The 12,155-nt window shown below is 41.8% G+C and overlaps 1 protein-coding gene across 2 annotated transcripts in view; it reads left to right on the top strand.

Moving 5' to 3' along the window:
- LOC131456405 (abl interactor 1-like) overlaps positions 1-12,153 on the top strand; it is a 16,460-nt gene extending 4,307 nt beyond the window's left edge. The window contains exons 3-11 of one of the 2 annotated variants that reach the window (XM_058624708.1): positions 2,411-2,597; positions 4,740-4,754; positions 5,101-5,204; positions 5,298-5,438; positions 5,911-6,011; positions 6,656-6,871; positions 7,972-8,064; positions 10,711-10,896; positions 10,988-12,153. In XM_058624708.1, coding sequence (XP_058480691.1) covers positions 2,411-2,597; positions 4,740-4,754; positions 5,101-5,204; positions 5,298-5,438; positions 5,911-6,011; positions 6,656-6,871; positions 7,972-8,064; positions 10,711-10,896; positions 10,988-11,163 — 1,219 coding nt within the window. In that variant the 3' untranslated portion in view covers positions 11,164-12,153. The remainder of the gene's footprint in view (positions 1-2,410; positions 2,598-4,739; positions 4,755-5,100; positions 5,205-5,297; positions 5,439-5,910; positions 6,012-6,655; positions 6,872-7,971; positions 8,065-10,710; positions 10,897-10,987) is intronic. The other variant, XM_058624717.1, reaches the window with a different exon arrangement.
- Positions 12,154-12,155: the final 2 nt, after the last annotated feature.

The raw sequence follows: 12,155 nt of genomic DNA, 5'->3' as shown, positions 1-12,155 counted from the left end.
CGCTGTACTCCACAGGCTGCTGGATGAGTTAGATGCAGTATAAACATGAACAGCATGAGGCTTGAATTGTTTCCCTGAACGAATGACAAACATTTTCCCCTGTGTCGTTAACAGCCTCAATAAGTCTCAGCTCTTCTTCCATAGAACATGATGTCAGTTTTGTAAATGATGTTCCCTGCTACACCCAAAATGACTTGAATTTTGAGAAAATGAGTTTACAAAATGATATGCATCTCACACACCTCCGACTTTGATTGTGCAAATTGTCTTGACTTGCGAGAGTGAAAGGGGAGACAGTGGAAGGTAGATAAACACTGCTGCAAAATTCAAGTCCCACATCTGTGGGATTTGAAAGCCCACAGTCGAGTTTGGCTGTGACAGAACTATCCAAGAGAGGCTGCTACTTGAATGCAAAACAACAGGACAGTGTGTTTAATCAAAACAGAGCTCTGGCTGTCTATTTCAGCTCTTTGTGTATATGAGCTAAATCGAATGGCTGTGTTCACTTGTCCTCATTGTGTCTGAACAAACAATAGAAAAAAAAATGCTTCTTTTTGATTCTGTGTTGTCTAAAAAAAATAAAGGAACTATGAGTGTTCACTTTACATCATTCCATTTCACTGAGTTCTGTCTGCCAGTTCCTTTTCTGATCCCTCCTTTATCCTCCCAAATCAGTGACCCACTTCTGCCACTTTCATGTCAGAACATCTATTCTCAGAACGCCAGCACAAAGGTTATGCATGCAGTTTATCGCCGATAACGGGTGGCAAAATAATTCCAGGTAGTGCTCTGAAGGCCCTGCTAACAATAAAACGCACATCGTTCACTTTCGGATTTGACCGGTTCACACGGTCTCTGTGTTGTTTTTCAAGACATTCATGGCCATCTTAAAAATAGATTGATCTTGCAATGTTAGAGTAAGTCAATAAAATGTGTTCAGTGCAGATACAGAAACCAAGCTGAAGAGGATACGCAGATGAGCTACTCTGCAGCTCGGAGTTACTTGTGTCACAATAGAGATTAGAAAGATAAAGATAATAGTATGGTGTTGGAGTAGATGGGTGGTTTGATGTGCAGTTAGTGCACAATTCAAATAATAAAAATCTAAAGTCTAAAAAGTTCATTTTCTTATCACGTCCCATCGTCCCTCTCCTTTCTTCTCCTTTTCCTTTCACTCATGGGAGCTCTATCTATTTTCTGTCTCTGTCCTCCAGTTTTTCTTTTGTCACTTTCTCTGAGCTGCACTCTGCCTCCACCCATCTGTCAGAGGAAGGAAGTAGGCAGGTCTTTTTTTTCTTACTTCCCATCTGAAGCTGGGTGTGTCGCTGCAGTTTCCTCTGAGTTTCCAATGAGCACTTTCTCTACATTTACGCAGACGCACAGGCACGGACGGAGGTTTTTGCAGTTGCGGGTCAAATGTACTACTCAAATCAAAAGTGCAGTCTCTCTGGTGGCCTTTTTGTCCCCAGCTCGCAGAGAGGCGGTCCTACAGCAGCAGAGAATGATGTGTTGGTGATTGATATGTGACCTCGTTCCTGTGTGGGTTTGCTTCCAAAAATAAGAAGAATAGTGTGGTCACATACACACACACATGCCACAATGTGCCCTTTACAGTCTTTTTATATTTAAACTCCTCCCAGGTGTGACCTCATACTCAACAGACAAAAACCTCTATCTTACATATCTCATTTTCAACACTTCCACACATCTATCACTCATTTCACTTTTCATTTGTCTCATGAATTGAAGGACAGATCGTGCAGGACACCTGAGTGATGAAGACCTAAATTACAGAGGCAATGGAGGTCACTAATATTTTCAGTTGGCCCTGGAGTGAAGGGTAAAAGGAGGGCTTTGTCTAAAGAGCCCCAGGGTGTAGGCCAGTGGGGCAGTTGTGGGTCAGTAGGAGTTCAAAATGATGGCCGCTGAGTGAGAGAGTGTGTCCAAGCAGGGAGGAGGTTGTGTTTTTTTAAAACCACAGAGGGAAGAACTATTTTTGTTTTCTGCAAATTCCTATATGAGCACTGAAGTCATAAATAGAACTCAAAAATAAAAGTCAATGTGCTTAAATAAACTATGCTTGAAAGAGGACAATGTGTTTGTTTGAACAATATGAAATTGTTTCTAAAAAAACCCCGTCATAATAAAATAAGATGGAAAAGGAGGTGGATGCTGTTCCTGCTTCTGGGGGACTTTTAATTTGACATAGTGGGAGGAAGTGCAGAGTTTACCTTGAAAGCAAACTACTAGACCAGGTCAAATATGTCCACAAAACAAAGACATAGACATAGAATTATTATAATAAAACAGAGAACTGGAGATTATTATACGAATTTTAAATAAAGCCATTTATTTTAGAGAATTTACAGGATGCGAAGTAAACTCTACATATTTGTTGTATTCCTTTCTTTCTCCTGGAGACGGTGGACATTCATAAAGAGAAGGTGGCACGTCGGGAGATCGGCATCCTGACCACAAACAAAAACACCTCTCGCACCCACAAGATCATCGCCCCAGGCAACATGGAGCGGCCGGTGCGCTACATTCGAAAGCCCATCGACTACACACTGCTGGATGATGTGGGACACGGCGTCAAAGTAAGATTCTCTTCTTCCTTATTTCAAAACCAAATCCCTTTTGCAAACAAACTACACATCAACATCTGTAAATGTCAATGTATCTGTTTGACTTTATTATAAAAACATCCTAGTATTTGTTCTCTTATTTTTTTAGGAAGCTTTTGAGGCCAATGAATACACTGGTCCTTTAGTTAATGACATACAGAAACACAGAGAAATGCAATTAAAAGCAACAGTACAAGAGAAAGATACTGAGTTGGTAGATGACTGTGTGAGTCCAGAGTGTGACTAATGAGGAGGCATTTTAGGCCAAGTGTTACTCATAACACCACATCTCCTATTGAATCATGGGGAAATATTCTGTCAGCTCTTTTCCGGCTCATTCTTCAATGTTTTATTCTCTCTCTCTCTCTCTCTCTCTCCCCATGATCTGTCCGTTCCCTCCTGCTCCTCTTTTTTCCCTCTTTGATACAGCATTCTGTGTGTGTACACACAGTTGTGTGAATTGATTGTCGGTGTCATAAATGTGCACAGTGTCTGAGGACTCTTCATCCCTCCTCTCTGCCCCTGTGTCTCTGGGTCTCTGTTGCGATAGTAGCTGTCCACTGATTCACATTCAGAAGCCAGTGTTTCCTCCTCCTCTGAGAGCCGCCTCACACTGAGACATTTTGTCATGGCACCACTATGCAAATAAAGCATCATTCATGGAGGCTGCAGTTTATAGATCTCATTATAGATGCTTAAAAACTGCTGCAACGTGTGTGCAATCTATTTTCCTTTTGTAATTAGATTCAGAAAGAATCAGTAATAGTCATTCGTGCTTTTGGTTCGAGTTCTTTATCGAGTTTGTTACTTGCACTCAGGGATAAATGATTGTTTGACTTTGCGTGTGCGTGTGACAGTGACTGCGTTTATTTGCATGGACGTGCTCATGCTTGTCGCAGGGTGGATAGGAACACGTACCGTATTCCATATTTTCCACCAGATCACCCCCTCCCAACGTAGACACGCACATGGTCGGAATAATTCAGGTGCTCATTTTCTCGCCACTGCAACTGCTAGATAGAAAATTCACAATAGGTCCCAGTTATACAGTGAGTAATGTCATAATGTGTGTTACAAACCCATTCAATTCACCCATGAATGAAAAATCACACAAAAAAGGAGCCGTGGAAACGCTTTCTCACCAGTTTGCAAATGAGAAGACACCAGAGATAATAAATAATACTAATAAAAAAAGTCAAAACTATATACAAATAAACAAGTACATTTTTGTTTTGCTGTGTAGCAGCTGATTAGTACTCATCACCTCAGAGCCTAATTCCCCCTTGACTGTGGTGGATTCCCTCGTGTGGGGAAGGTGTGTTCACCTCCACCTATTTGTTGCCTCCACATCCACATTATCAGGGGAACTCGCCCGTGTTCGTCGATGCCAAGTCAGACCTGAGCATGCAAAGACCCATTCACACGTTCACGGATGACTGTGCTCACCCCTCCACCATAATAGCCTTTATTGGCATAACTGTCAGTTACCAGGGAGACGCAGTTTCAGCCTCTCAGACAGTCTGAACCCTTCACTCCGGTTATTTATGACCTCACTGTGCCCCAGTGTTTCGGATTCTCAGAGCGACGCTTAAAATGTCAGCGTAGCCCAAGTGTTGTGCAATTATTTATAAAGTGTGTCTGTTGATTTAAGCGATTGTCGATCTGATCACAGTGTGTGACACATGTCTGATGCACAGAGAATAGACCGATGGAGGAGCAGTTCCACTCTATGTATTAATCTTATTTCTGCCTCTATTTCATGCATGTCTTAGAAATAAAGGATGTCGTTTTGGTTGGGCAAAATGGAAATTGCATATTTTGTTGTTAAGAAGAATCCTCTTGCTAATAGGCACAGCATTAACTGTAAAAATGATTCATTTGAGTAGTGCAGTTTAGTTCTTAAATAACCTTAGAGGCCCATCTACCTGATAAATGTTACTTTCATTAATAGTTGTTACCCTGTCTCTACACTTGCTCTTTCCATTCAACATACAGTATTAATTATTCCGTATTACGTTTATTAACAACTGAACTGTTCATAAAGAATGCTACATTTTCATATTAACCAATAAGCATTTCTTCTTCTGTCTTCTCTTTCTGCTTGCTTGTGCTCAGTGGCTTAAGGCCAAGGTAAGAGATGGTTGTCCTTCTCTTTGTCATTGTTGCATAATACATAATAGAATGGTTAAGTGTATTTTTGGTGGTGTGAATCATGTACTATTATATTGTACCACCATAAATACTGTTAACTGCTGTACTATAGTATATAGAGTCATGTTACGGTTAATGAATAAACAAGAGAATGTAGAGATGTTGTCTCCTAACCTGCAGTATGTTCTTTATATACTGTGTATACATATATTTATTTATTTTTTCGGGACTTTGTGCCGTAACTCCTCAGCCTTAATATTCAGCAGCATTTTGGACTCTGGTATCAGCTGATCAGCATTGTTTCAACACATTTCTGCTTCTCTAGCAACATGGGAACAATGCTGCAGGGCGAGGAGGGACGCTCGCCAGGACCAATCCCCCAACACAGAAACCCCCAAGCCCCCCCATGGCCGGTCGCGGTACCCTGGGGTAAGAACTTGTAGTCATGTTAGTATTTAAATGACTGTGGCTCTATAAGAATACTCTGTATCATGATAAAACATTGATATATCCGCTGCGCAGACGTAACACCCCCTACAAGACACTGGAGCCAGTGAAGCCTCCTGTGGTGCCCAATGACTACATGACGAGCCCGGCCCGACTGGGCAACCAGCACAGTCCTGCACGCACAGCCTCGCTCAACCAGAGGCCCAGAACACACAGGTAACGCAGACCCTCTACTCTTAACCCCTCTGCTGTAAGAATGTAGTGAAGATGCACTGGAAACCTAATCACCTACACCACTAAAAGGTAGTTGCCTGGCCTGGGATTTATTATTGTGCATAAATTCACTTTGATGGGTGTGCAGGAGGAACTGGGGATTGAACCATCAACCTTAAAGAGGCGACATTGCATGAAAAAGGTCACTGTGCTGGCATGCTACTTGCTAGGGTTTCAGAAAATACTGTTAAACTGCAGTTTCTCTCTTGTAGATAATTCTTTATTTAGTTCCATGTGACTTAATTCAGACAGCATGAAGCGTGTTGCCACAGTGATGGGACTATTGTTATGACAGAATGACATGGGAGAGACTAATGATAGGATGTCATCTGCTGTCATGTCATTAAGTGTGCTTCACATATCCTCTAATGATCAATGTAAAAGACTCTGTCTGTTCTCCTCTCTCTTTCTGCAGTGGCAGCAGTGGGGGTAGTGGCGGCAGGGAGAACAGTGGAAGCAGTGGAGTGAGTCTTCCTCTGGCTGTTCCCACCCCGTCCCCTCCCAGTTTGGGGCAAGGTGAGCCTCCGTGCTGTAACCTTACAGCTCATCCACAAGTGTCAGCACTTTTCCATGCATAGTTAGGTCAAGCTACGGTTGTAGCCTGACTACGCTAAACTTAACCTTTAGTTATGAATAAGGACATTTAAAAAAAATAAAAATAAAAAATGCCATATTTTGTCATTTTAGTGCCTGAAAACTGATTAAGTGTTTAAAGGTTCAGTGACATCTAATGGTGAAACTGTAGACTGTACCAAACACATGACTTTGTCAGTGGAATTCACATAACAGAAAAGATGTAAATCCTCTTTCCATTCTCTCTGCCACTTCCTTCTTCTTCTTTGTTGGTTTATGTGTTGGGTTTATGTGGGCGAAGCAGTTGCGCTTCGTTGGTCCGTAAAGCGAGACCCTCGCCTACAGTAAGGCTACAAAAACCTAATTTTTATTTTTATTTTAAAGCAATTGTACCTAATTATTAAGTCAACTGTATTCCCTTTGTAGCTCTTGACTTCTGAGGCTCTGAGGAAACTGGATTTAAATACTGTTATACCAACACTTTTTTACTTTACATTCCTTATATAGATATACTCGATTTGAGTAAGTAAATCAGGTCAAGGTCAATAACGTTGTGCACTAAACTCTCTCAAACTTCTCACCTGCAGTGGCGGCATCTTCAGCCTCAGTGCCCCAAGGCCCCGGCTTGGGTCCCATCCCCATGTCCCAGTTCGGCACAATCTCCCGCCAGATTTCTCGCCACAACTCCTCCACCACGTCCTCAGCCTCCATGGTGTCGGCCACCGGCACGTACCGCCGCGCGCCCTCTGTCTCCTCCCAGCAGCCTCACATCAACGGGGGACCTGCCTACACACAGAACCCAAGTAACTCAGATTTGATGTGTTTATTTGTCCATAATCTGTTTGTTAAACACCATGTGGTTTCCTATTACTTACACTCTGGTATAGGATTAGTTGGTGTGTAGAAATGGTGTGTGAATGAATTGAAATAAGAAGCAACTTTTTAGAAAATAGAAATTGCTGACATTTAAAATTTCCTGAGAAGCCTTAGCTAAATAAACTTTGGACTTGAAAATAGAATTAAACCTCCTAAATGCCGGCCTCTGGGTCGAGGCGATGTGAAAATGAATGATGAAGCCTAATTATTGATAGCGTTAAGAGTGTTTGATTACATTTGTGATTGAGTTATGACATTATCACTTTAGTTGAAGGATGTTTCTTGTTAAGGAGAAAATGTGGGGAGGCATTTCAGGGCAGAAAACTCATAATGAGATTTAAAAAAAGAAAGAGCTCACTGATCTGTGGGGGTGTAGTGGAAGGATGTGGTTATGTTGTGAAAGCCGGGTGGAGTGATATTATTTTACTGGTTTGTGAGATCACAGTCGCCCCTACATGTGATTTATGAGTCAGACCTGGCCGGCATGTGCGTATGTGTGTGTGTGTGTGTGACATCATGTCTTTGAGTGAGGACATCTGTGTTTCTCTCTGTGTATCGGTCCATTTATCTCCCGCCTAAAGACAGTGTCGGGGCTTAAATTAGACCGGTGAGGTACAAGGTCATTCAGTAAATGTTGCTCTCCATCTGCACACACCACTCTAATGAACTTTTAATGAAATCCTCTGCTGGATGAGATCCAGATGCAGCAGCTCCACCTGTAAATGCTTTTTTTTAGAACACGTCTGCTGCCACCTTGTCACTGTCGCACATCTGCCTAGAGGCTTCGCTTCTGACTTAAAACCGATGCTGAGGAAGTAGATTTTCAGACTGAGATGAGGTGAAAGGAGGGAATAGGTTACTCAGCAAAGCTCCCTGCACTCTTTCACTTGCTCACAAGCTTTTTGTCTTATTCTTTCTCCATTGTTATCCTTTTTTTCCCCCCTTTCCTTGCACTGTCACTCTCTCTCTCTGTCCACCGCCTCTGTTTATCTGCCATTTCTTTCGTTTCTGGGCGTTGCTGCTCCAGTGTCTGTGGCTCCTCCCCCTCCTCCTCCTCCCATGGTCCAGCTGACTCCACAGATCCCTCTGACCGGATTTGTGGCCAGAATGCAGGAGAGCAGTAAGTACTCAATACATACTGTACACAGACATGCACTTATTAATGAGGAAATACAGCGTGAAAGTGCAGTTAAATATACACATTGGATTTTCCAAAAGAAATCACTTTATGCTTAGACTTTGAAATCATATACTTATAATAACGGCTGGACGATGAGAAGACACCAGAAACAATCCAGACCAGGTTATGCTCAGCGCCTCAGTCACCATGGTGATGTGGGTTAAAAAAGAGCCTCTTTTGTGGCACTTTGTGCTCAACTTAGAACACTGACCTATTCATCCGGCTTTGGAGTAGAGTCCTCTGAACTCTGACAGAAGACACTTTTAAACATGTTGTTTCCACGAAGTTTAATTTAGGCAAAAGTAACTCCTTACTTCGATGTAAGAAAATATCACTGACATCGTCTCACATGGTGGCGAATGACAGCAACACATGGTCAAAGTGCATGAGGGAATAAGCTCAAATGACAAGAGAACTGGGGACACTATATAGGGGAGAGGGAATCAACGGCAGGTGCGAGTGATTACTCAAGGATCACCAGGTGAAGTGCATGAGGGAATTAGGGGAGATGTGTCAACACAACTGAGGAAACGACGAGACAGGAAGACATGACATTTACCAAAATAAAAGGGGAAGTGAAAATCAAACCCACACCAAAATTGACATGAACTTAACGTGACTTTAAACCTAAACTAACACAATAACTGAACTAAGCAAACAAAAACACCAACAGACTTGACGCTTCGTGACATAGTTTTGGTGTTACAAACATTCACATCCACCTTTCATTTCATTTCTACATTATTTGCACATGCACTTAGATTAAATTCTCTACATTATAAAACTGTAAATAAAGGGCATAGCTACTGTATAACCAGGTAGAGCTGAAACGATTATTAATCAATTTCTAAATTAATCTGCAACTATTCTGATAATCGAATAATCGGTTTGATGCTTTTTTCATGATTAAAACAAGATTTCCGATTGTTTAAGCTTCTTCAATGTGACTATTTTCTTCATTTCTTTGCTCTGGATAACTATGAAATCATTCAAAGTGAATCATTTTGGTTTGTGGACAAAACAAGACATTTGAGAACATCATCATTTCCAGGTTTGACAAGCACCGATCGACATTTTTTAAGGTTTTCTGATATTCTGAACACCAAGCGATTAATCGAGAAAATAATCGGCAGATTAATCGATTATGAAAATAATCGTTAGTTGCAGCTCTATCACCAGGTATTTAACCAAGCAGCCCCAGTAGATTTAGATCTTCATACTGATCTTCATGTTGCTATGCTAATATTATAGATACTGTATGTCTATATATCTTTCACTACACCTCTTGAAAACCCCGTTCTGTGGCTTGCTACGCTCAGCACACCTTTTCCTGCACTTAATGTGTGCCCCCGTGTCTGTCCGTTGCCATGGTGATGGCACCATCACTGAAAGCTTGCACCGTGTACTCTGACCACTAAAGAGAGAAAATGTGACCCTATGATGCCACGTCCTAATTTGCCGTCCGCTGTCTGCAGTGGAGAAGAAGAACTGTTTGTACCTGTCTGGTCAAACGTAACAATGCACTGAACTGAAGTAAATGACCACACATGACTCAGACAGTGAGGTAAAGAATAGATCATGCCGTGTCATGGTGTGTTTTTATGTTTCTTTTTATACGTTTTTAAAAAACATGTTTAAAATTGCTCCTCCACACATTAACAGGAAGTGGCGCTGCAGAGCTGCAGTCCGAAGTGTGTCGTCATGGCACTGAAATACTGTTGTATCATGAAAAAAACCAAATGACAAAACACTGACCATAGTAGAGGATCAAACACTACACATTTGTTATATCGCTTAAAAACACGGTAGGTAGATGACGCATCAGTTTCAGGTCTTTGGTGCTTTTTCACTTAAAAGCAGGATGAAAAACATGTGAGATGCAATGTGAAGTTTTTTTTTTTTTAAAAGGAAACGTGTGTCATTAAATGTAGTTCAAAGACAGAAGAGGACAGGACCACAGGAAGTGGGCCAGCCTTTTAAGGTCACACTTTCGATGCAACCATTTTCACCACATCACATTTCCATGAACTTCTCCTTTACAGAAGTGGCGTGTGTACGTGTAAATGCACCCAAATAATTACACCCTAATACTTTCTCAACAACAGGTTCTTAGTTGGACTTCTTTCTTGAAATAAAACAGCATGTGTTTACATTTACACAAGAAATACTAGAACAAATAAATACAATCAATGACAATGACAATATAGAGTAACATATAGAGTTTTGCCAAAACATTAAAAAACAAATGACAATGGACGGACATTATCGAGTGTAGTGACATTAGTAATTGCCTTGTAGCAGAAGTAGTAAATGCTGAGTTCTACTTCTTCTTCTGCATTTTCTATTTCATTTGAGGGTGAATGTCTTTTGCGATTATCGTGAAATAACCTAACTTTTTTGTTGACTGAAAACGTCACCGATCATTTTTGTCATGTTTGAACTGCCAAGAAATGAAAAGACTAAAAACAAGATGTGGAAAAATGAGAGAGAGACACACACACACACACACACACACACACACACTCTGCTGTGGGAGTAAAGTTTAAACTTTTCCTTATTGTTCTCTTGCACTTTTTGCTCCTCCAGTAACAGACAGCCCTGCCCCGCCTCCTCCACCTCCACCAGAGGACATGGGTGTGTTTGAAGAACCCTCTCCTCCTCCTCCTCCTCCTCCTGTGGACTACGAGGAAGAGGAGGCAGCAGTGGTTCACTACAGTGACCCCTATGCTGACGGAGACCCCCAATGGGCCCCCAAGACTTATTTAGAGAAAGGTTACAAAACAATTTTTAATTAGTTTTTGCTCTTTAGTAGTGGAAAAACCGATGTATTTACCCTGGTTCTACTCATTATGCCTTTCCCCAGTTGTGGCCATCTACGACTACTCCAAGGACAAGGAGGATGAGCTGTCCTTCATGGAGGGCGCCATCATCTACATTATCAAGAAGAACGATGACGGGTGGTATGAAGGCGTCAGCAACGGCGTCACTGGACTCTTCCCAGGAAACTACGTGGAGTCAATCATGCACTATGCTGATTAAAAGAGAAACAAAGGAAAAAATGCACCCGAGAAAAAAAAGCACTGCAGTTTGGAGCAGAGGTAAAACCGCGAAGGTGTACTCATGTATGCAGTGCAGTGATCCAAGTCCACACAGCTTCTGTTTTCAATGAAGTGCCATGGTGACATATTTGGAATCATTTGGTTTTTCTTTTTAGAGGAGTTTACACTTTTGACAGTTTTGTTCTGCTCTGGAAAAAAAAAAGAAAAAAAAAGAGACGACACAATGAAGGAGGTGCTGTAGCTTTGGATGAGGGGGTCTGTTAGTTTACACTGTGGATGAAAGGGTGGAGACTGTCACATCTAGGGCTGTCAAGGTTATTGCAGTACCCGAGACGCAACTGGTCCTGACTAAGAATCTCAACCCCCGTTTTCAAAGCCTCTGGAGTCGTGATTAGGTGCCGCGTTGACGTCTTTGCAAATGAAAGTTCACAAGCGACCAGGCTTCCACTGGATGACACCAGCTGTCAGTCACACTGGTGTGCCGTACTTTATCTTCCAAATGGGATCGTCACTAATGAAGAAGACGTCTCCTGGCGGCTCGTCGGTATTTTTTTTATTTCCGCATTGGCAGCGGAACTGAAGACCACTTTTCATATACAGTCTATGGCAATACCACAGTTCCCCCCCATCACGTCACACCCAGTGCAGAGTCAAATTCACTATTTCAACACCAAAAAAAAAACAACCCAAAAGCTCAATACCGTGACAGCCCTAGTCACATCTGTGGGGATTTGTATCCCTCGCAAAAAAACAATTCTATGTATAAACGATGTAATAAATATGTTAATTTGCGCATGAGGAACCATTTCCAGTATATACAGGATGCAGCAGATCCACACGGTGAAGTATTACATGAAAGCATTTTTTTTATGACATTGCACTGTAGACCAGCAGACCTGCTCTTCCCTCCTTTTAAGAAAGTCCATCTTACCTTATCCCAAAAAAGACGCCCAAAAAAAAAGGACACACAAA

Source organism: Solea solea, chromosome 1 (assembly GCF_958295425.1).
Source record: "Solea solea chromosome 1, fSolSol10.1, whole genome shotgun sequence".
NCBI lineage: Eukaryota > Metazoa > Chordata > Actinopteri > Pleuronectiformes > Soleidae > Solea > Solea solea.
This window is presented reverse-complemented; position numbering and strand designations above follow the sequence as displayed.